Source organism: Apiospora aurea (genome assembly GCF_038362705.1).
Source record: "Apiospora aurea strain CBS 24483 chromosome Unknown utg000005l_segment0_segment0, whole genome shotgun sequence".
Classification (NCBI taxonomy): domain Eukaryota; kingdom Fungi; phylum Ascomycota; class Sordariomycetes; order Amphisphaeriales; family Apiosporaceae; genus Apiospora; species Apiospora aurea.
The window spans coordinates 6126054-6149470 of NW_027117392.1; the positions used below are offsets into that span (position 1 = coordinate 6126054).

The following is a 23417-nucleotide window of genomic DNA, read 5'->3' on the forward strand; positions in this document are numbered from 1 at the left end:
GTTGACTCGCCCGGGTCGTCGAACACACGAAGGATAGGTACGAACGAATGGGAAGGAAGAAGGATATATGAACGAGCAGGAATTCGCTTTTTACGAATGTTAATCGATTTGGATTAGGTGATACCAACGTGGTGTAGTCGTGAGGCTGGTATTGGTATTGGTATTGGTATTGGTATTGGTATTGGTGTTGGTGTTGGTGTTGGTAGTAACGTTAGGTCGGTAGAGTAACAAATTGAGGTCAAGGCGAGGTGTAGGTTAGTATAAGATAAGCTCAGGGAGCACCAGGGAGCACCAGGGACCACCCGTGATTTCCAGCAAACATGGACCTAAACGCACAAACATACACAGCACACGAACTTGCTTGCTGGCATCAATCAATGGCTCTTTCCTGCACCCAAATCATGTACAATTCTGCAAGCGCGGTAGCATCGGAAGGCAGTAGTAAGTAAGTAAGAAGAAGAATACTGAGACAATCGGGGGAGAGAGAGACATACGTAATTCGCGAGATCCGTCCGCGACGGGGACAAGGGGGCGGCCCCCAATTACATACAAGTGGCTACCCAAGACAAGTGCCGTAATCAATCAGCAAACACGCCGTTGATTAAATCTAGCTCCCTGCCTACCTACTTTACGGAATACTCCGTACAAGCTATGTACAGCTGGCGTCATTGCGCTAAGCCCTGTCAAATGCCTGTAACTGCAACTGTAAAAATGCCATGCGACTCTAAAAGGTTCCTTACTCGCAGCACATGGCAAAGATAGCTCAACGTCGATCGACACGCCTATCAGATTCCAGCGATATCTTGGCCTACGTGATACTTATGTAAGAAAGGCAGACAGACTACTTCTACTAACACCAACACACACACATCACATTAATACTGGCAAGGGACAGTCAAGTGTAAAAAAAATCTCATTGATGGAATTTGGTTACAACAAACAACACAACATTTAGCAACCACTATATGCCTTTCCAACGCCAGAACCAGACGCCTAAATACACCCATGCTCGCTCGACAGGTCTTCCGTCCCCCCCCTTTCCTATTACCAGGTTCCAACGAAACAAACAAATCAATAACTGGCGTGTGCTGTATACACTATCGGCTTTTGGCGATATGATCCGGGGAGTCGCTTCTCCCCATGAACCAGCTACACCAATACAAAAAAACAGGAAGGCTTTTATCCAGCGGGGCCACTTCAGAGTGAACCGTTCAATGGTCCTCCTCTAGCCTTGCGGCAGGAAAAATGATATGCAATAAAAAGAGACTACAAGAAGAGAGCCAGCCTGTGATATATGCTCGTGCGAACACAAAAGTCGACAGGAGAAGAAAAAAGAAGAAGAAGCAGAAGCAGAAGAAAACGTCGCTCGCTAGATAGCCTCGGAAAAAGTTCGAGGCTGGCTGCAAAATGCGAATCACCCAGAATCGTCAAAAAGTCGGCCGTTGGCCATGTCCATGAACCGTCATCGTGAGGATGCGTCAGGCGTGGGAACCCCGTACATCGTGACTCATACGTTGTCAGGCACGTAGCCCATTAGTAAGGATCATCGTCCGTCCACTCGCTCCCCGAAATTGTTCGGTTGCCTTCTGCGTCCACTGTGCCATGGCCCGCATGCATAATTGGAACGCCCCGGACCCGCTTGGTTTGGCTCGACTGCAGCCGCGAGTAAGGATCCTCGGGCGTGAAGCGTTTGCCATGGGCCTGTGCTGCCCGTACCTTGGCGTAGTAGGTATCGGATACATCCGGCTCAGGCTCCGAGTTGTCGTCGTACGTTTCCCAGTTCTCCGACCCCGACGGGGCCGAGGACATTGTTGACACCGTTGTCACTGTCGAGGCATCCGACACAGTCCTGGGAGGCGGTGCTTGTGTGTATCCAGAGCGCGTGAAGCGCTCGTTCTGGCTCGTCGTGCTATGCGAGTAATTGGAGGACGTCATTTGCGACCGGCTATAGCTCGATTGGGATTGCGATGCTTCGCGGTCCAGGTATACATCTTCGGGCTCAACAGCCCGGATGTTACTGCTGCCAGACATCAATCCCGAATTCTTGTAGGGGTTCGTCGGCGTTTCCAGTACCGGGCCTGGCACAAGCTCTCGCATTTTAGGAGGAGGAGCACGCATCAATGGAGCAGAGCGGAGAGGTGCTTGGGCTTCCGGCCTCGCTGGTCTCTCGGGCGAGTTTTTGCCGTCCCTTATATTGGACAGAGGAGCTCGAGAGATGGGCACCCTTGACGGGCTCTTGGGGTTTCCAGGTACCTGTATCGGCGGCGGAACTCTTCGCAAGGACCCAGTGCCGCTGGCGAGGAGATTGGGGGCTTGGCCCGCGGGAGAGTATCGGACCGCCCAAGGGTAGGTTTGCTGACAGTACTGTTTGTTCGGGTCGGCACCGGTGCTTTCTTCACCGGCGACGATGGATTGCCCGGTGTCTTCGATCGAGTCCCGCCTGCTGTGGCTGGTCTTGGTGGACGTTCCTCGGCATCGAGGTTGTCCAGATACCTCTCGCCATGCACAAGGAAGTCTCGGCCGTACTCGTCCTCCCATTGCTCAAGCGCCTTGCGCAACTCGGCTGCCACCTTGGGCAACTCTTTGGCTATACGTTTGCGCATCTTTTCTTCTCGTAGCAGTTTTCCGGGATCGCGTCTTTCACCCTTCTGGCCGCGCATCATCAGGCGAGACGCATCTTGACTTGAGGCAGCAAGCTCGTCCCGGTCATGGGTCAGAGTGCGATACTTTTCAACCAACGCCAGGGTCGGGGCGCGTTGCTCTTTCAAGCTCTCCAGACGAGCAATCTCGTGTTCATGGGCTTCCAGCAGAGCATCGCTATATACGTCCGAGAAGGCCGGGGTGAATTCGAGCATCTCATCTTCAGAGTAGTACAGCGAGTCCCAGAGCTCCTGAAGCTTGCACCGCGCATCCTCAACGAAGAGGTGCAGGTTCTGTCGCTTCAGCTCGTTAAGCCTAGATAGCTCGTCTTGGAACTCGTTGATTTGCCGGACGCCACAGCCGCGGTTGCCGTTCAGGAACGCCTTACGTTCCGACTCATCGATTCCCAGCTTGTCCCAAAGCGCTTCCACAGACGCCTGCAAGTCCCAAAGGCGCTTCTCGCGGTTCTTCTTCTCGTTGTCGAGCTTGTCGCGCTTGCTTCGCAGCCTCGCGAGATCCTCTTCGTGCAAGCCAAGCTGCTCTGGCGCATCGCGGTAGTATTTGACAATTGCTGCGTCAGTTTGCGCTTGAGGGGTACCGAGTTCTGCCCATAGCTGGATGATGTTCTCTGAAAGGGCTTTGACGGTAGCAACGCGATGGGCGTACTCCTCGTACACTCGTGTAAATTCATCGTCCAGCTTATCAACGTAAGCTGGCGAAAGATCGAATGATGGCGGTAGTGATTGGTGGGGTCCTGTAGGGGGAGGGCAATCTGGACGAAGGTAGGCTCCAGATGTGAGGAGTAGGATTCCAAAGCTTGGACAATTTCTAATAGACCAGATGTCAGTCAATGGCTGGCTCGTGAAAGGGGGGGACTATGCGACGCGACGCATGCAGGTGCTCCGAGGCAATTACTCACTCTTAACTTGCTCAAACCTCTCGCGGTGCAGTCTGCCGACCTTGACTTTCTTCTCCTTGAGTTTCTTCAAGCACCGCGAAAGAGGGAATGTTATCCGAAGGTCGTCGTCTTCCTCGGAGTAGTTGTGCTGTGTCTTGGAGTCGTCCAAGGATGCTTCCATCTGGCGAATGACGGTAATGATCTGGTTGGCCTCGTCCAGCATCTGCTTCTTCTCTGCGGTCACGCTTCTGACCTGGTTCTGCAGAGTATCCGACAAGGCTGCGAAGAGCTGCATCGTGGGGATTAGCATGAGCGTCTGTGCGAATGACGTGCATGATGCACTGATGCCTTACCTCTGCTTCTCGCGTCTCGCGATCATGGTTAGGGACGCCAATCTCATCGAAAAGGCCATGTAGTTGGCCAATGATGGTGTTGACTTGTTGCGACAGGTAGCTGGGGTCCATCGTGGTGGATGAGCAAGCCTCGCTCTTAGAGGCCGTATTCAGGGGGTAGGTTCCCTCTCGATGCGGTCAGGACGTATGTTTGTTTGCGGGGCGCTGATCGCGGCGTAGGTTGTGTCTATAAACGAGCGGCTGTTGGGGTGTATGTATGTAGTTGCGATGTAAAATGCTGGAGTAGTGGAGAGATTGGCACGAAGCATTAAGTAGGGGTCTGCAACCTGGATTGAATTTGGTACGCGTTGAGGAAAGGCGGGATGTTTCCTTCCTTTTGGGCGGATCTGCAATCCAAAGAGGCGAACGCGTTATTTCGAGTCAGGCCCGGCGAGAGCAACACTGCGACTCGGCCTACTTCGTACACATCACAGGCGGCCGGTCCTACGAAAGTCAGATACGGGCGCGCAACACAACAGCTGCAAAAGAGGGTGGAGTGAGACGGAGGCGGGAATGATGGCGACGAGGCTATTCCGACCGAAATGCAAAAGGAAGAAGGGAACGTCCAAGCTCTCTGAGTCGATGGAGGGAGGGGGGTAGTAGTAGTTAGGTAGTGGGAAAGTGGTGGTCTTGGTCTTCAAAAGAGTGTGAAGTCGATCGATCAACAATAGCAGTCAGATATTATTTTCCGGGTTGCGAGCAAGCTCATGGGTTTTGGGAGAGTTCGTCGAGGTGCAAAAGCGACGTTTTCCCAGCTTTGCCAGCCGTTGGACGCGTCGCTATGGCAACTTGACTGCATGGCGCCCCTAGCGCTTATCCCAAGACCAACTGCCCTCCAATCACGCCAATGTTTCAGGCAGGGGAGGGCGTATGGCCTGTTCAGAACATTCGCCTACCCAGCCTACCCAGCTTACCCGACCACTTCCTTGGCTCTTGGCTCCGGCAGGTGCGAACCCCACCGTTGCATCCTCCATTAAAACGCCCTATCGATAGAAGCCTCGCCTATCACAGGCCTAGCTGCCTCGAGGCCCTGGCCTAGCAACAGAAAAAGGTCACCGATGAAGCACAACACACATCCATATCAGATCCCCCCCCCAGCCTCCCAGCCCTGCCCGGTTCTGCCCAGTTATACTGGAACACTCCGGATCTTCTCCGCGACCAGGTTTTATTACGGACTGGATACGGCAATCTTGCCCGGGAAATTTTAGCGTATCGTCTTTTTTCCTTCCCAAGGCCGAGCCGATTACGTACAGTAGTGTTCCTACATCAAGGAACGACCGCCCACACCTACCTCTTCTAGGCAGGCACTTAACAACATTGCACTTACTCTAGCAGCAGCTCCTCTTCTCTAGTCTCCTCGGATGCCGACTCGACACTAGTATCGCTACATCCCTCACTGCATGTAGCTCCCTGCTCGTCCCGGTCCTCATTTTCGACTCCTCCGCCGCCGTCGACGCCGTCGTCTGACTTAATCATGGCCATCTCCGACTTGGCCATGTTTATCTTGACTTCCAGATCCGCCTCCATCTCGTCCAGCCCCGTGTCCGTGTCATTCCATACTACCGTGTAGACGTCCCCGAGACCATAATTTCTGGCGATGAACAGCCCGCCATGTAGGTGTTCCGGGGTGAACCGCGGCACCGCCCATCTCATCCAGGCATCTATGCAGTCGGCGCCTGTGTTCTTATCCTTGGCCTCGTCTAGAACGTTGTCCAGGAGCTCGATAGCTTTGTCCAGGAGCTCGATAGCTTTATCCCAGTCAAGACGATCAATGCTTTTCTCATTATTCCTGAGCCAGATGCGCAGCTGGTCTCCGCCCGAGTTCTCCATTTTCGGACTGAGCAGGTAAAGAATGATGAGGATGCCGAGGGCCTAGTTTACGTGACGATGACGCGTATTGGTTCGTGGACATAGAAGAACTGCTTCGTTGGCGGTACCATGCATACCCTCCCATCTTCCCATCGGCAGAGGGCATCGCAGCTTAAAACAAACTCATATAAATATCAACAATGCCTTTGTTTACTGCCTGACAGGGCCTTATTTCGCACAAGGCATTGTATCTCATAGAACTCCACCAGGGCTTACACTGACAAAGAAACTCGGGCTTTATTCGAGGAAAGCCCGCCATAGCCTCGTTGCTTCGAGGACATGCTACCAAGATGGATGGGTGGTGATCTTGGCGATCAGTGGATATGGCGAGAAGCTGAATGCGATATACTAATGATTACATCGCCGCTAGGTTCGGCACTCAGGTAGTGACTTGTCGAATCAATGTTAGCGTCGGAGATATATCCAGAAGCTCCCGCAGCTAACACTAACAATTCAAGATATGGTTTCCAGCCAAGTTGACGGCATATATCTGGAAACCAAGCCACCTGGCATACATTTCCTGGTGCATTTCACACGTTGGCGTTTCACGGGTTGAAATATACTCCTCTAGGGTTACGGGTCTCATCTTTCCCGCTTGTCAGAAACTGCATGCAGACGGATGGCGGGTATTTGGAATATATTTTACAATACCAGTTATTTTGGGCATACACAATTCAGAAATCGACATAAGGAGCGGTAGCTAAGTGGTATAGCGTGGGATTGCAGTCACTACTCGCAATTATCCTAAGGTCGCGTGTTCGATCCACGCTCGCTCCTCTTTTGCCCATTCTACATATCAGCAACTGCTCTCTTTTTGTTTTGCAATACTAGTTGTCAGTGATCCATTGTGTCTATTCTTCTTAAGACCATGACATATTCCTTCGTGGTGGTAAATGGTATATTACCCAGTGACGGCGATGCGACGTGGCACCTGCGCAGAGGAGCAAAACCATTTGCAATATATAAGTTCCTTGTTATGCAATCTGAAGTATATCGGCATCTATCTATTTGCGAATACATATATATCAATAAATGCGTTTTGCACGTATTAATCAACACTAAGAAGCAAGCAAGATTCACACAAGCATCATCCATCCCCTGTTGACACTGACAGGTTAGCAAGTGCCTGCAATAGGCTTTGCGCAATCCCATCAACCCCGGATTTTCGGATTTGCTTCCCAATACCTCTCTACCCGGTAGTTTACTCAATTTAGACAACACTGCCTGCCTTACCTGCCCCTCCTTCGTTTCATGCGTCATCCCGCCCGTTCGTTCACTGTTGATGTCGTAGTAACTAACACCCGCGCGCGGACCTCTATTAGTCTCATCCCTCCTCAATGCTACGGGGAGAGAGAGAGAGGCGAGAGAGAGGCTCAAACAACCTTTCGGCTAGTCCCCCGCAACCCCAACAACGACTACCTTTTCCGTACCGATGATGGGATGAGCTGTCAATGACTCCCGCTGTCTGTTGCCCGCCCCTTCCTTGACCCGAAATATATATACCGACTGAATCCAGTTTATTTCGCGCCCGCGCGCATCTTTCGAAAAACCCCGCCCGACGTTCCTTTTTATTGTATCGATTGTTGTGTACCTGCCTGCTTTTGGCGGGGTAGCCTGGCGCCTGTCCGTCCCTCTTATTGTTTTGTTCTCCTGAGTGTGTGGTCGCGTTCAGTATTGTATTGCATTTGCATAAAACAACGCATTCGCACATCTGCCCGCCACCATGCCCGACTGGCGCGACGAATACCTGGTGAACCTCCAGGAGGCAGAGCGCGCCAACCCCGTAAACAGGGATCTCGTCGCAGCTTGTGAGTAACAGCCATACCTCTGGCCCCTCTCCTGATCCCATCCATTATACAGGCAGATAAGACTAATACAACACGCTTCCGTCCCAAATATAGGCTCCCAACTCGCCGACCGCGTCGCCTCCCTCGAAGCCGAAAAAGAAGTCCTCGCCCAAAAACTCTCCTCGCCCTCCTCCGCCCAATCCCCCTCATCTCCCAAGCCCGCCGACACCCCCCGCAGCAGGCGCGACCGATCCTACAACCACCCAGAACCAGCCCAACACCGCCCAGCTCAAGCTCGACCTCGCCGAAGCCCTGCGCGCCAAGGGCCAGCTCCAGGCCAAACTCAAGACCAGCACCGCCGAGCTCCAGAAGCTGCGCGCCAAGTCCAAGGTCGACGACAAGCGCGTCCACGACCTGACGGCCGAGCGCAACACGCTGGCCACGAAGCTCAAGGACAGGAACGAGGAGCTGGTGGGCAAGACCAAGTTGCTCAAGGTGAGTCAATTCGCAAGTTGCAGCGTTCGGGGCGCGACACGGATAGGGGTTGTTGTTGTTGTGCGCAATTTGCTAATACGGGCGGCTTCGCAACGAAAACTAGGGAGGTGCAAGATGACAACCTGACCCTGAATATTCAGATCGACGTCACCGAACAGAAGGCCGCCAAGGTCGCGGCCGAGAACAAGGAGCTGGTGGATAGGTGGATGAAGCGCATGGCGCAAGAGGCCGACGCCATGAATCTCTCTAACGAGCCGAGGCATAGAAGTGGGCGGTAGAGATACCCAGCCTCAACATCATCGTCATCAGAGGTCTATTTGTATGCGGTTTAGATCTCATTAAGGCTACAGGGAAAGGGAAGCAAGTGCTGATTGGGGAATTTGTTTTTCTTATTCGCTCTGGTGGTATCCTATGAGTATACAAAAATGATCTATACATGTAAGTCCATACACTTCTTCTCCCTCTCCTTCCAACGATCCCAAGCCTTGCAATGAAGCAACGCGCTCTCGCTTTCTAAAAGATTATGTGTCTGAAAAGTGCTTGGAAAAGGAATGCACGCAGGGCTATGCCGATGATGCGAATATCAGAAACCTCTCCCTACGATAAGCGCGTGCAAAGGCCCACCCTAACCTCAGTGATGAGGGAGAACTTTTTCAAGCTTCGAAGCTTCGCTTGCGCGCTCTGTATAGCTTTTGGCAACGCCCGCGGTGCGTACCAAGGACTAGGGCCAGTATGCGCAGAGAACATCGTTTCAGTCCCCGCTCTACGGTTACGACGAGGCTTCGGTAGCAACTTGGGAGGGCACTACTTCTTGGTCGACACGAAGTACTCGCCGTCCGAACTGGCCCAGCTGACCCAGTCTCCATGATATCGATGCTCCTCGACGTCCAGAATGCTGTTAGCGACGTCGTTGGTGGAGTTCTTCTCGTTCCCGAGGACGAAGTTCTTGAGCGATATGATCTTGCAGCCCGTTTTGAGATCCAAGAACATTTCCGTCAGGGCCTTGTTCAGCTGCGGCGTGAACGCTTTGTTGTTCACCAGGATAACGTCGGCCTCTTTCAGAACCGCGGACATCTTTGGGTTCTGACGGAAATCGGATCTTTCGAGATGCGCTCGCCCGGGAGCAAGTCCCCATAGTAGACACCGAGACCTGAACTCCTCCAATTGCGCGTCGGCGAAATTACACGACTGCTCGACTATTTCGCAGCCGTAACTGCGGCAGCCTATCTCGAGGGCGGCCTGCAGAACCGTGTTGCCGACTCCGGATCCGAGATCGACATAAACTTGATCCGACGTCATGTGGCAATGCTCATGTAGGATGTGTCGCACGAAAGGATATCGCAGCTCGCCGTATACGTTGTCGCTGCCAGCTTGGTATTTGTTGAGAAGCTCGACTTTGGGTGCGACGGTTCGGTCGTAGACTTGGGTGAGGATGAAGTCGACCAATTCGGGAGGGACGCGATGTCTTCGGTCGATGTTCTTGGCTATTGTGCCGTCCTCTACCAATGCAAATAGCTTCTTGTTGTAGTCTTCTAATGCGGACTTGAACGCAGCCAGATCATGAATATTCTCGTTCGAAGCTCTCTCCATCCGTCGTCGGAAGCTCGCCTGGTTGTCTATGAAAGGTTGAGCTTCGTCTTCGGTTAGATATGTCTCGGCCACGTGCTTAACAACTTTGAGAATATCGGCGACGGCGTCGATCCTGTCCTTCTTCCATACCAGCTCGTACCTATCCGAGTGTCAGCGTCTGCAGCAAGCGCAGGTCATTTGCAACCACTTACTTTTCGGGCTTGCAGCGCGAAGGGTATTGTAGCTTTACGGCAACCTCGTCCTCCTTCGCTCCGAATATAGGCTCGCAGTCAGTCTCGACCGAAGCCAGCTGTGCTGCATGTACAATTCGGGAGTCCCGAATGTTGTCGTCGAAAGCCCGCTTATGGCGCAATTTGCGGTTCGGGTCGCCCGTGTCGTCGATCAGTTTTCGGCGCTTGCGGAACGGGTCATCGTCCGAGTCGTCGTCGGAATCGTCGTCGTCATCGGCGAACGCGGGCGAGTCGCGTGGGGTGCTCGTGACGGCTTTGCGCTTGCGCTCGGCGGCGCGCTTCTCGTCCGACGAGGAAGGGTAGGGCGATGCGCTCTTGGTGCGCGCTAGCCTGGGGTTGGGCGAAAGGCGGGAGGCATTGCCGGCTTTGGAGGAGGGAGCGCGAAGGCCGTTGGAGCTGGATGACGAGTTGGGGCCAAGGCTTGAGCGCGGCTTGTTCTTGGGCGGGACCACGACCTTCTGCACGGTGATCGTCTGTGGCGCCGGTTTGATTTTGGACTTCTGGCCCAAAATCCCCATTGTCGTGTCTCAGTGCGGGAGGGTAGGACCGGGGGCGGCGGCAGTGGCAGTAGGGTAGAAGAGCTGAAGTATGCAACCTATTGGAACTTGCTTATGATGTAATGATGTTTTTTTGGGGGAAGTCTGCGAAAGGACGTTGTCGTAGTGATGCGTAGTGATGCGCGTAAATCGTGTATGGAAGAGACCGTAAGCATTCAAAGGAATGAAATAGTGCGAAAGGGCAGGTGGTGTGAGAGAAGGATGGTGGTTCGCAAGCCTGGTCTGGTGCTTCGCTCGAGTGGGCTGAGCAGCGGGACTATGAGTCTATGGCAAGCAGCGAAGTGGGATAACAAGATCAGTCAGCCGAAGTGGAAAGAATGATTCCGCTATTCGATTGGCCACTTGGGGGGTATTGCACTGGCAGATAAGATGACAGATCCCTGCTGAATGGTGAGAGAGGGTGGCACATTCCACGCGGATAGAAGGAGTGGCAGGGAGGGAGGTGGAAGGGTAGAGAAAAAAGTAAGGCAGCCGTTGTTGAACCCGCAGCCTGAAATCGAGCACGCGAAGATCTGGAGGTCCAGTGGTGGCACGTAGGTAGGTAGAGTGGTATTCGGAAAAGTCACTAAAAAAAAAGAGGCGTCCTCCGGCTCCCTCCTGCGCGCAATTGCGACCTGACGACTGGGGCATGGAATCCTACAAGAGTACGTACAGGTACCTGGGTATGGTAGGTATCTACTGCAGGCAGGGTACTTTAAATGTTTCCTACTGCCACTGTCACTGTCACCTGTAATGAAATCGGCTCAAATGGGCGAAGAATTCTTGATTTGATGAACTTAGCAAGAACAAGGGTCCTTGTTTCTTGCTCGTTCTCGCCCGCCCACCCCCTCGCCCCGACTGGCAGGAACCGACTGCCGGCCAAGGCGTTCTGCATGGACAGGTGGAGTGCAGCGCACGTGCGTTCCTTCCTAGACTTCAACAACCCGCGACTGCCAGGCACTGATACATTATGTACCTACCTCAATTGCTGTCGTCTTTGACAAACTCCGATTCTCTGCAGTAGGGGTTGCAGAGGTGCAAGATCTCCGAGCTCGGCGCATATTGGAGGTGTCATATCCAACTCTAACGTTCGTAAGTTTACGAGTCCTTTGTGTAAGCCACCCGCCGTACATCGAAGAGTCCAAACCGGTACTGAAATTGCTCTACAACAAATCGCCCCTCGATACATCAGAAAATTGTTTCCCTCGCCAACCACCATGGGTCACATTTGAAAATGCCTCACAGTCCCAGAACAGGAAGCGATGCCTATGAATATTGGCTTGATCTTCAAGTGAAGACTGTCACGTCCGCAGCATCCACATCCCTCTGGTTCACCTGTATTGGAATTGGTGCATCCTTGTTCACTTTGATCACCTGCTGCTTCGAGCTCACTACGACGGAGTTTCCTCGTTAGCCATGAAAATAGAGGCAGCCTTGAGAAGTCTGTGAGGGCACACCATACTCTTCCCGTACAACGGATAAAAAGCCAAGCATGCGACTTACAGCATTCGAAGGTGGCTCCGGCAGGACCAAGTTTGGCAGAAATCACGAAATCGACCTGTCGGTATGGCTTCTGTCGGGCTATCTTGTTGTACCACCTCCCATGTTTGGTGCGGATGTTTTCTTCATCAAGCCCCTGAAAGTCAAACGGGATATTGTGAACCTCAGCCCAGTCTAGAATGGGTGAATGGAATCAGCATACCACAACAAATGCTCGGCGGGAAATACAATAACGAAAATGCAATCGCTAACCTTGCCCCTTCCCGTCCTTATATTTCGGTGGGTCTGTCTCTTTGGACTCGACAATGGTCATTTGGCCATGAAGACTGGAATCGTCCGTATTTGGAGCGAAGCACATGCGTGACTCCTTGAAGATAGGTCTATCGGGGTCGTAAGGTTTGCCCTACAGATCGCCTGAGTGTTTATCTCGTTGACATATGCAGGAGTACGTCATATGTTTACTTACTCTCTTGATACACCACTCGACAAAAGGGACAACTTCCTGGCCGTTTTTGACCTCTGTACGGCTCTCCTTCTTCGCACGCCTGTGGGACGGTTTCATCGGGCTATATTTCTCCCGCTTAAGCACCCCGAGTGAGACTCGGGCACAGAGCTTGCTGAAGTTGGATCTCCCTGACTTCATTTTCTCAATGCGGTCAATGACGAGGCCTTTGCACACACATCTGGGGCAGATCCAGGCTGTGAAACTCGGCTTTCTCGAGGGACGTGCCTTCGCCGTACTGACTTCGGAGGGTTTCTTGTATGTAAGGGGAACCGCCGAGGCCACCCGAGAAGATGACATGTTGCTAATGACAGATTAGACGGCGATTTGTGTTCGAAAATAACCAATAGTATTAAATGGCCTTACAATATCTGACTGCATGTGAAGCTGCAGATCCTCAATCATTTGATCCATATGTCTCTTGATCGTTTGGCATTCCTCGTCAAAGAAGCCCATCAGCTCGCCGCTAGATCAGGCCTCTGGTTAGCTGCTTCGAGGTTGAAGGGGGAGAAAAAGGAAACGAACTTTCTAAAAGGCATTTCATCGGTATTGGCCACATAAACCTCATCTGCAGGTCCTGGTGTGGGCACCGAAGCTCCCACCATCTTGACGTGGAAGGCCTCTTCCGCGTGGGCTTTGGGCGGCGCCCCTAAAGTCACCTTTTCGTTCTGAAAGTCCTCACTGTGCCGCATGCGCCAAGCGGTTGTTTTGATCTGTTTAGCCGAGCTCAGTCCTAGCCGTTCATGCCCAAGGCTCTCTAGCTTCATTCTTGCAAGCTGCTGGAATTTCTCGTCGATGTTGGCGGAACCAACGTCGTCTCCTGGACCGAAGTAAGTATGTGGCTTTTGGGGGATGCCGGGGTTTTGGTGTGCTTGGTGTAGTACCTTCGACGGGCAACTTTTCCACCAATTCGGGATATTCGGTATCCATGCTCTTAACCTCGAGGAGGCAAAAGTCCTTTGAATGAAAATGAGTTTGAATTCTGAATGTAGGATGCAAGAGGAGTTTTGGTGTATTCTGACTTACTACAGTACCACCACCGGCATCAACAATCAGAACGTTGTCTCCAGCCTGGGATGGCGGTTAGCTTTCGATACCATTCTGGTTGTTACTTTAAACGGCTTAGCAGAGGACGAGACACACGGTGAGTAAGTTCTGTTCTTGGTATGCAGCGTAGACAGCTACTGCCTGAGGCTCCGTGAGGCAAGTCCCGATCCGATGGGATCCAGAGCCGAACCCGGCCTTCCTTGCGATAGCGAGAAAACGCTTAACATCGTGCTGTCTCCAGGTCGCAGGGACACTGAAGATGAACTCGACGGCAGCCGTGTCCCAGGTAACGGCCTGTCCGAAGGTTGACGGGAGGAGAAACCGTTCACGAAGATGGCCGTAAAGCTTGGAAAGAAAATCACGATACAGAGTGTCCACGTCCGGCAGCTTAGAGCCATCCTTGCTTCGGCTTTGGAAGTCGCACTTGAACCATTCGGCCAAGAGCCGGTTATTCCCTTGCTCGCTTTCGGACTTGCTCTGGAAGCCCCAACTGGTGGGCCCCTGGTCGACATTTGCGCTGTCGTAAGCCATGATGGTGGGAACCTTTGATTCTGACGTCTTCCCAGGCCATTTCGACATTGTCCGAACATTCGATCGGTCGGCATTCGCCTTCGTTAGATTGATGAAGGCCACACCGGTACCTATTACATATACTCAGACATGAACAGTATACAAAAACTCAACAAGACGGACTTACAGCTTGCCCCAACATCAATACCAACAACGAGATGCAACTCGGAGTCCATCGTCAGTGAGGTAGAGTGTGCCAGGTTCGGGCTTCAGAAACTTGTGCGGGTGCTCCGGACGATGAAGTTCCCAAGACGAGACTGGGACGATAATAAATAACTGCAGGGGGCCCAAAGAAGTTGGGTTTATCACCTGGTGCAGGAGGGCCTGTCACACCCTCCACCAGGTCGAGATATTAATACGCCACCAAGACTGCAGCATCCCGGGCTGACAGATAGATACGAAATTCAGGCTGGGCGAAAGGGGGTTTCCTCATCCCCCGACATTCTGATCTAATACCCAGGCTCTGGACTCGGCCTGTTGGTCTACAATCATTGACGCACCTCCTAGGACCCATGATACATAGTCGCGTCGGTATTTGAGTAGTACGCTCGATTGTGTTTGCTATAACCTCGATACTCTCGGGGCGCTCGTAGGCTCACTCGTATATTCAACAGCGTCTCCATAGTCAACCAGTGGCAACATTACTACCATATTATCACCCGGTTGTATCAGAAGCCACAGGCGTGGCTGCGTCAACATGTCGAGTACCACACCCACTACTACGACACCAACAAGCACCACCGCCACTAATACGCCGACGACTATAACATCTATCTCTCCATCAACAAACTCCACGACTGCTCCTTTATCGACCACTGCCACAGAAGCAACCGAATCAACAAATATCACGACTTCACAAGGGTCAAATGGAACGACGATTATAACGTTCACCTCAACGACATCGCTATCACCAGCACAACCGTCGAGTGGCGGCTACTCACATGGGGCCATAGCAGGCGTGGGTATCGGTTGCGCCGTTGGCGGCGCGCTGCTGCTTTTCCTCGTCTGGTTCATGGCCTCACGTTCCGGGAAATACAGCGCACTACGAGGAACCTCAAGGCCACGGCTTCACCCGGCGACAATATCTCCGGCCCCACGCCGACACCAGGTACCAAGTGTAGACATAGACTTGGACGAACTGCCCCAAGAAGCCCCTCACGATGAACTGAGGAGAAATCTATCCCAAATTGAAACGGCCATCAAGAATTGGGTATTGCAGTTCTTCCAAGAGCCCCCGTCGGCCACCGGTAGAGACAACAGGCAGTACCAAGAACTGTTAAGCCTATTATTGCCTGCACAAACCGGCAAGGACAGCGCTGAAGTACTCCATTGGTTTCGCCAGGTACATGACAAGAAGCCTGGCACAATATTCCTCAGAGCGTACGTTGCGCGTCTGCTTTTCGAACGGGTCAACCCAGGAGGGAACCCCGAACATACCATATTACCAAGACGAGTCCTATGTTTCTATCAGGACCTGGTGCCATCATCATCGTCCACGAGTGCGGCACAAGGCGACCCGCAGTGTAGGTATCATTTCAGAGTTATACTGCAGCTTACTTAACAACAGGGAGTGTCGTTGAACGAATCGTTACTGACTCCTCCTGTATCTTCTTGTAGTGCTACCCAAAGAAGCCCATTTCTGGCGCTCTACAACCATCTACTTCATGACTCGACGACAGCCCAGCCCTCTTGCCGAGCTAGACGATGAAGAGACTGCGGAGGTGGTAGCGACATTAGGGGCGCGGCTGCTGGATGTACTGCAGCCGATGCTAAGGGGCCGATCGAACGAGAGGTGCTTGGAGAAGTTCGGCTTGATCGCACGCGAGGTAGCCCAGCTTGGACTCAAGCTATTTGCACAGACCCATCCCGTCCAGATTTTCTGGCAACCATCAGGCCTGGGCGGACGCAGTCAACAACAAGCAGTTCTGTTTCCTGGGCTCAAGCAATACCGCCTGGATGCCAGAAAGGAGGTTTACATCAGAGACCCGCGCATGGAGTTGTAGTAACAGCAGAGTTCTCGGTCAATTAATTGGAATGTGGAGGATGATGAAGTAATGACAGTAGTAATAGTACGAGTAATCTCATAGTGGAACAGCGGAACAAACGACAGTGTGAATCCCCCCCCTTCCCACCCCATCAGCCGCCCCCCCTGGTGATCGCTCAATATTGACTGGAAATGCTTGTTTCTGCTATTCTGCATGCGTGAGAATGATGGTGATATTATACTTGCATTTGCCACTTACAGTAGATGCTAGGAGTAGATTCTTTGAGGGTATCGCTGTCTTCGTCATCGGAGACCGAGGGCATCTTGGAACACCGGCGGCGGGTCCTCAGCTGAGTGACTACTGGCGCAGAACTGGAACGACCTGCAACGCCACCGAGCAACGGCTGTGGCGAGGGCGCGACCAGACCAGAGTTTGTAGTGGCCACGGCATGCATCGTGGTGATGGCTGCCAGGAGCCGGCTGTGAGCACCGCGGAGAGATTCCTTGCGCATGCTTAGCGCGTCCGCGTCCCGAAGGACGAAAAGAGCGCGTGCTTTGATGTCCCAGTCCTTGTTGTTCCCTTCGTTGGCCTTGTGCAGCAGGCGGCCGAAATCGTGGAGCTCCTCGACCGTGTCCAGTAGGACCTTGCGGACCCATTTGTCGTGGATGGTCGGCGGGGACCGCTGCTTCCGGGCCTCGAGGAGCTGCGTGCGGAAGGCCATGGCGTGGTCGGCGCGTCGTCGATCGCGTTGATGACCTTGAGAAGCTGCCACACGGCCATCAGGCCCGTCACGGCGTTGCTCGCGATGCCTAGCGTGCTGGATACGACCGTGAGGGGGTCCATTGTCGCGGCGGCGGCGGCGGCGCCTGCTGCTGCTGCTGCTGCGGTGGACGTTGCTGCTGCGGGAGGCTCCACGGCGCGCTGGATGGTGACTGCGGTGGAAGTTACTGCGAGAAGCTCTGGTATCCCGGCCATCGAGGTTTGGGCAAGGAGCGGCGTAATTGAATTCCAAGTCGACTCGAACGGATCGAAGGCACCAGGACGGAAAGGCTGATGGTAAAGAGAGCGGATCAAATTTGCGGTTTATAAATACAAATGCATAAGGCTGCCTTTCTGCATACTGATATCCCGATCGGCTCATGTGCTTCGTGCACCATGACTTGGTAGGCTATGCTTTAGTCCAACAATACTCGTATCTTGACAAGGGCGCTCGCCCGCCAAGTCGCTTCCTGGTTGCCTTTGTCCGTTGATGATACCAGGTTCAGGATTCGTGCATACCTGTCTCATCTCTCTTCTTACACTTCCACACATTCCGTATTTATATCCAAACGACGCCAAATATACCAGACTATACTACGTACAGAGGCCCCCAGACAGACTAAACGGCCGACCTAGTGTTGTGTCACAACCCTAGGCAAACAACGTTGCCTCCTACGTCCATCATTGCCATTGTTATTTTGTCAGCATCATAAAGATAACGAGTGGCACGAGTTGCCCCTGGCTAGCTGCCAAAGCAATGCATTATACACGCTGTGGTTTTAATTCTACGCTGTTAAAGACCGCAATCTCCATTTATACAATGACATTCCCTTTTGACAGTGACGATGGCCGGAAGGGGCAAACGATTGACGGCACTTTGGCAAATCTCTTTGACGTTATTGTAAGTGGACTCCCACCCGACCCTGACAATGACTCTTTATCGGCCGGCCTAGTCATATGGCCAGCATCTGGGATGTTCGGCGCGCCTTCGATTCCCTGTTTCAGCCAAACGATATTTCGTTTATCTATAATCGACCCTTTGCTAGGTCTATCAAAAACAATATGCCATCAAGCAGCTTTTACGGCTTATTGAGCGTGCTGGGTATCGCAGCCCGGGTGGCCCATGGCCAGCTCTACTCGGACTGCAACCCCATGCTCCGGGACGGCTGCCCCCCGAACAAGGGGTGGCCGCTCCCCAACTACTACATCGACTTCACCAAGGAGACCTCTCTCCCGCCCAACTGGATCATGGCCAACTACGAGGTCGTCAACTTCGGGCCCAAGGGCGCCGAGTTCAGCTTCGTCCACAAGGGCGACGCGCCCAACCTCTGGACCGACTTCTTCATGTTAGGGGGCCGCTACGACGTCGTCATGAAGATCGCGCCGGGCGTGGGCGTCATCAGCAGCGCCGTACTCTGGGGCGACACCCTCGACGAGATCGACTGGGAGTTCTCGGGCAACCAGTTCGGCAACGTGCCCTTCCCCTCCAAGGACGGCATGCACGTCATCCAGACCAACATCTTCGGCCAGAGCAAGTCGTGGGGCGGCGCGGCCACGTTCGAGCCCTGGGTCCACAAGCCCTACGAGGAGTTCCACACGTACTCGGTCGAGTGGGATTTCGACTTTATCAAGTGGTACGTCGACGGCAAGGTCATGCGCGAGGTCCGCGCCGACAAGAACGTGCCCGCGGGGAATAAGCTGCCGCAGGGCCCCATGAAGCTTCAGTTGGGGGTCTGGGACGGCGGCGATCCGGACAACAGCTACTGGACCAAGAAGTGGGCGGGTGGCGAGACCGATCTTAAGGGGGCGCCGTACACGGGATGGGTCCGGAGCGTCAACATCACTAACAAGTACCCGGCTTGTTCGTACAAGTACAACGGCCGGTCCGGTATGCGCGACAGCGTCCAGATCATCAAGGACGGCTGCCAGATCCCGGGAGCAGACAAGAAACCGGCGGCGAGCAGCAGCTCGTCGTCGTTGCCTTCGCCGTCGTCCGCGGCGGTTTCGCTGCCGAAGAACCAGAGGGAGGTCGGCGGTGGTGGGTATAGTGTATCCCCAGCTCCGTCGGGAGGGGCGGCGTCATCGCCTGCATCTGCAGCCGGTTCATCGCATCCTGCATCAAGCCCTCCCCTGGTCTCGTCGGCCGCTCCTACATCACCCGCTGTCCCCAGCCAGTCGTCTCGTGTGTCTTCGAGCGCGGCAGCGTCGTCCTATGCGGCATCCGGGATGCCGTCCTCGGTAGCGTCGGCACCATCGACTCTGCTGACCTCCAGCGTAGCCGGCCCATCTGCGGTCTCGTCAGGCGCCTCGAGCCATGTGAGCTCCTCAGCATCATTAGGGAGCATCTCAAGCGTGTTGAGCTCTGGCGGTCCGTCGACATCGACCGGTGGTCTCCTGAGCAGTCTCAGCTCCCTGATCCTGGGCACGGCGTCATCTTCGATCAGCTCAGCGGCGTCTTCTCAAGCTACTTCTTCGATGAGTACAGGCGATATGGCCATCGGTAGTTCTGGTGGTTCCGCGTCCGCAACCTCGCACAGCGGCTCCAGCGAGGCAACAAGTTCGGGCTCCAGTGTCGCATCTGGGAGCGCATCGTCCGGTGCGCAGTCGAGTGCGGCAACCTCTTCGCACTCTGGGTCTGCGTCTGGAAGTAGCCAGGTGACGTCTGGTGGTACAGTGTCTGGGACTTCGTCCGCTGCTGCCGCCGGTAGCAGCTTGATCACCACATCCTCGATATCGACCATTTACTCCACCAACATCTACACGATCACCTCGTGCGCGCCGGAGGTCAAGAACTGCCCCGGAAAGGGCCAAGTGACAACCGAGCTCGTCTCGATCGCGACGACGATTTGCCCCGTCACTATAACCCCTGGCGCCGCAGTCGCGGCGACGCCCCCATCTTCCGCTCCTTCTTCGCCCACCCAGCAGGCATCGTCGGCGGCAGCAGCGGCGGCGGCTCCGGCTTCGAGCAGTAGCGTCCTGTCCCAGCTCGTCAGCGGCTCCTCGGCTCTATCGTCTGTGGCCGCCTCCGCGAGCTCGTCCATGAGCAGCGCCATCTCGTCTTTCAGCTCTTCGGTCGGTGCCATCTCGTCGTCCCTGCATCCAACAACGAGCGGCTCGAACGTGTCGTCGAGCGCTGCGGCGGCGCCTTCGTCTTCTTCTATGGCGATGGCTTCGGCTGCCGTCGCCCCGTCGCAGACTTTGCCGAGTACATACAGTGTTAGCAGCGAGGTCATTACGTCGTCCATCTCGACGGTCTATTCTACTAATATTTATACGGGTAAGTTATCTTAACCTTCCAAGAAACCCCCAGCAAGTAAACAAGACTTACTAGTTTTTATTTATAGTTACGTCGTGTGCCCCCGAAGTCACGAACTGCCCTACAAGAGGGGCAGTGACCACCGAGCTGGTTTCCCTATACACAACCATCTGCCCCGTCACCAACAAGATCCTGGACGGCGTAACCTACCCCCAGGTAAACGCCGTCGCAGCAACCCCGACCAACTCCCCCGCGATCGCGCCCTCTTCAAGCCCGGGCATGCTGTCATCGTCCTCCCATATCACCTCTTCCGACGCAATGCCCAACCTGTCGTCCGCGCCTGCATCCGCATTCGCCCCGCTCGAGAAGGCTTTGCCATCATCGGCCGCCCCAGGGAGCAGCAGCAGCGCCGCGCCGGTCTCGAGCCCGCCCCCGATGACGACGTCGACCGTGTTCACGAGCAGCGTCTACACCGTCAGCTCGTGCGCGCCGGGCGCCGCGGCGTGCTCGTCTATGCTGGGCAGCGTCACGACGGAGCAGGTGGCGCTCTATACGACGGTATGCCCCGTCAAGGAAACGTCCAAGCCGCCGGATGTTTCGACAACGGCTATTTCTCCGGTAGTTGTTTCCAGTAGTCCTCTTTCCGCGCATTCGAGCTCAGCTGCTGTATCCGCTGCCGCTCCGATGGTGTCGCCAGTGTTAGCAGGTCCCTACGCCAACGCGTCGGTGCCGCATAACACGTCGGGGCCGTCGGCCACTGGTGCCGTAATTCCCAGCCAGGCTCCGTTGTTCACGACTTCCACTGTGTTCGCGACGCATGTCTATAGTAAGGACATCCCTTCACATATATCCCCGCCGTCTAGCAGTAGGCTGTCTGTGCTAACTTGCATCTTCTTTCTTTTTCTTTCGCAGCTGTAACTTCCTGCGCCCCCGAGGTCACGAACTGCCCAGCCAAACTGGGAGCAGTGACCACGGAGATCATCGCGCTGTCGACCACCGTCTGCCCTGTGACGCAATCCGCCGTCGCCCCCGTGGCTGCCGGCGCGCCACAGCCAGCCGGGTCAGACATTCCGAGCTATAAGTACAGCGCGCCATCACCCATCGCCCCGATGGGAACTTCGCCCGGCGCTCCGCCAGTGGTCTCTTCCCCTCCTCCGAGGTTAGTTGCTATTTCCTCGCCCTCGTCCTCATCTTCTTCCTCGTATCCTCCCCCCTTTCCTTTGTCTGTCTGCCTTTCTTCTCTCCCCCTTGTAATCAAAGTCCTCTGGCTCATTCTTTAGTCTCCATCCATCTTCTGCAAGCCCTGTCGTAGGGGGCCCTGCGGCCAATCCATCTTTGACTATGCTGACGGTCGTCCCCGCTGGCAACAGTAACCCCAAGGAAGCGCCGAAGCAGGCGCCTGGCGGTGCGCCTGCATCTGTGCCGGCCCCGGAGCAAGGCACTCAGTACCTCACGAAGACCATGACCAACAAGTTGTCAATAGTTGGACAGTCGACGCCAGCGGCGGCACCATCTCAGGCACCTGCCGCGTCCCAAACACCCGGGGCCGCTGCTCCTCCCGTGGTCCAGGCCCCAGCCGCCGCTGGCGGTGCCCCGCTGGTCTGTCCAGTGGGCTGCGAGCCCAAGACCGTCTACGTGACCGTCACGGCGCCCGCGCCCGCGCCTCCTGCCGTCACCGTCACCGTGCAGCCGCCCTTCCCGATGAGCAGCGGCGTCGCGGCCGGCTCAGGGACGATCGGCACGATCGGCGGGACGGGCGTGATGCCGGGCACGGGGAACTATGGTGATAAGATGTACGCCGCAACGACGATGCCGAGCTCTGGTGGCGGCGGTGGTGGTATGGCGGCGTCAGATGGTGCGGCGGGCGACTCGGGGATGATGAACATGGCGGCTACGCCTACGGCGACCCAGCCGGTTGCGGCGCACAGGCGGTGGTTTAGGCGGGAGCGGGAGCATTTGCATCGGCGGCATCATCACTGAGGAGGGGAGGATTGGTGAGTGAGTGGGTGGGTGGTATTGGGTTGTTTGGGGTTCTTTTCTACTTTCTCCTTTTTACATTTTTTCTATGATGCTTCTTGTATATAGTATTTGAATATCTTACCTCTCCTTCTGTCTACTATTAATAACTACTTTAGTCATTCAGAATCATGATTATTGTGCATGTTTACATGTGCATGTGCAGTTGAATGCATTTATTGTTGAAAGTGAATTGGATATGACGCTGTCAGTATAAAAATCGTCGAAACTGGATTGGACGACTACCCACCGTCAACTAAAGCGAAAAATAATTCATGTGAGTGAGTTCTCACATACCACAAATTAAGGTTATCGACAACGAAAGCATGAAGACACTTGCTTATAAAGCATCTATAGCGATGATTGAGACGAAAAAAAAAAAAAAAAAAAGCAATTGACAAAAACGAAAAAAGAAAATTCGTATCTTGGATACGTGATAGCTTATTGTGGCTGCTCTCCCGAGCCGGATTTGAACCGGCGACCTGTGGATTACAAGTGTGACAATTACAGTCCATCGCTCTGCCAACTGAGCTATCGAGAGCATATGTTGATTGTTGAAGGCCTAGGCTGTTAACTGGCACTATCTCGCCGAGCTGTGACGGAGTCGCAAAGCTTCTGCATGATTGGGCGGGCGGGCGCAAAAAAGACTGAGGCCGGCTTATTGGGTGGTGGTGAGGGGGTTGCTCCGGTGGGAGTCTGCAGCTTGTATCGGGTTGATGAGTGAGGGCAAATCCATGCAGACATGCAGAGGGGAGGCACGCACACACGCATTGATTGATAGCTTGACAGCGAGCGGCATGATCTCAAATGCTGGGTCCTGCAGACATCTGCCCATTGCACTTGGCGGCAATGGCGTGCTGCAGGAGAGCGAATGAGGCAGTTCTGCCTGCAGCACATAGAGTTTCCACATCGGTCACGAACGTCGCTAAACCTGACGGGAGCGTTTTCTTTTACTTCTTTTCTTTTGCGCACCATCTAGGTAGTAGGGCCATCGTGATGCGGGATACTTCAAACATGGCTGAGCGCGAGTACAAGTACACGGGGTCGGGCGCAGAGAGGTGATACTACAAACCGGAGCTGGGTTTGATGATCTTTTGGACAGGATTGCGTCAATGCATGTGGTCAATATCCATATCAGAAACGTGCTCTCTCCTCTGTAACCCTTTACTCCATGCGAGTAGTCCAAACTGTTGAAAGGAGGAGTGCAACCTTCTGATCGCTTGATCAGCCCATCTGCTCCTTGCAGAAGAGACCGAGAGACCCGCTGGGAGGCTAGACTCAGGTTCTGCATAGGGCTTTATGCAGTATCCCGCAGCTTCCCGGTGCATTAAGTGCGTGCTGCTGC

At 54.2% G+C, this 23417-nt stretch overlaps 9 protein-coding genes across 9 annotated transcripts; 4 read left to right on the plus strand and 5 right to left on the minus strand.

The window, feature by feature from the left end:
* Positions 1–1533: 1533 nt before the first annotated feature.
* Positions 1534–4002, minus strand: PG986_008390 (microtubule associated protein; the record flags this gene model as incomplete). The annotated part of the gene is made up of 4 exons (XM_066844612.1): positions 1534–2440; positions 2494–3412; positions 3560–3827; positions 3892–4002. 4 exons carry the CDS (start codon positions 4000–4002, stop codon positions 1534–1536), a joined length of 2205 nt encoding a protein of 734 aa, XP_066700724.1.
* A 1251-nt stretch (positions 4003–5253) lies between these two features.
* On the minus strand, positions 5254–5760 carry PG986_008391 (uncharacterized protein; the record flags this gene model as incomplete). Its single annotated transcript, XM_066844613.1, has 1 exon — positions 5254–5760. The coding sequence occupies one exon, from the start codon at positions 5758–5760 to the stop codon at positions 5254–5256; it is 507 nt and encodes a 168-aa protein (XP_066700725.1).
* A 1762-nt stretch (positions 5761–7522) lies between these two features.
* On the plus strand, positions 7523–8359 carry PG986_008392 (Autophagy-related protein 16; the record flags this gene model as incomplete). Its single annotated transcript, XM_066844614.1, has 3 exons — positions 7523–7582; positions 7701–8081; positions 8189–8359. The coding sequence occupies 3 exons, from the start codon at positions 7523–7525 to the stop codon at positions 8357–8359; spliced, it is 612 nt and encodes a 203-aa protein (XP_066700726.1).
* A 526-nt stretch (positions 8360–8885) lies between these two features.
* PG986_008393 (histone-lysine N-methyltransferase- H3 lysine-79 specific) lies at positions 8886–10419 on the minus strand (the record flags this gene model as incomplete). The annotated part of the gene is made up of 2 exons (XM_066844615.1): positions 8886–9810; positions 9863–10419. 2 exons carry the CDS (start codon positions 10417–10419, stop codon positions 8886–8888), a joined length of 1482 nt encoding a protein of 493 aa, XP_066700727.1.
* Positions 10420–12184: 1765 nt separating this feature from the next.
* Positions 12185–14232, minus strand: PG986_008394 (uncharacterized protein; the record flags this gene model as incomplete). The annotated part of the gene is made up of 9 exons (XM_066844616.1): positions 12185–12340; positions 12404–12482; positions 12619–12743; positions 12806–12905; positions 12965–13259; positions 13324–13396; positions 13466–13510; positions 13583–14127; positions 14184–14232. 9 exons carry the CDS (start codon positions 14230–14232, stop codon positions 12185–12187), a joined length of 1467 nt encoding a protein of 488 aa, XP_066700728.1.
* A 521-nt stretch (positions 14233–14753) lies between these two features.
* PG986_008395 (uncharacterized protein) lies at positions 14754–16059 on the plus strand (the record flags this gene model as incomplete). Its single annotated transcript, XM_066844617.1, has 2 exons — positions 14754–15579; positions 15674–16059. 2 exons carry the CDS (start codon positions 14754–14756, stop codon positions 16057–16059), a joined length of 1212 nt encoding a protein of 403 aa, XP_066700729.1.
* Positions 16060–16276: 217 nt separating this feature from the next.
* PG986_008396 (uncharacterized protein) lies at positions 16277–16762 on the minus strand (the record flags this gene model as incomplete). The annotated part of the gene is made up of 1 exon (XM_066844618.1): positions 16277–16762. The coding sequence occupies one exon, from the start codon at positions 16760–16762 to the stop codon at positions 16277–16279; it is 486 nt and encodes a 161-aa protein (XP_066700730.1).
* Positions 16763–16846: 84 nt separating this feature from the next.
* PG986_008397 (uncharacterized protein) lies at positions 16847–17095 on the plus strand (the record flags this gene model as incomplete). The annotated part of the gene is made up of 1 exon (XM_066844619.1): positions 16847–17095. The coding sequence occupies one exon, from the start codon at positions 16847–16849 to the stop codon at positions 17093–17095; it is 249 nt and encodes an 82-aa protein (XP_066700731.1).
* A 767-nt stretch (positions 17096–17862) lies between these two features.
* Positions 17863–22036, plus strand: PG986_008398 (concanavalin A-like lectin/glucanase domain-containing protein; the record flags this gene model as incomplete). The annotated part of the gene is made up of 4 exons (XM_066844620.1): positions 17863–20077; positions 20145–20882; positions 20969–21215; positions 21427–22036. 4 exons carry the CDS (start codon positions 17863–17865, stop codon positions 22034–22036), a joined length of 3810 nt encoding a protein of 1269 aa, XP_066700732.1.
* Positions 22037–23417: the final 1381 nt, after the last annotated feature.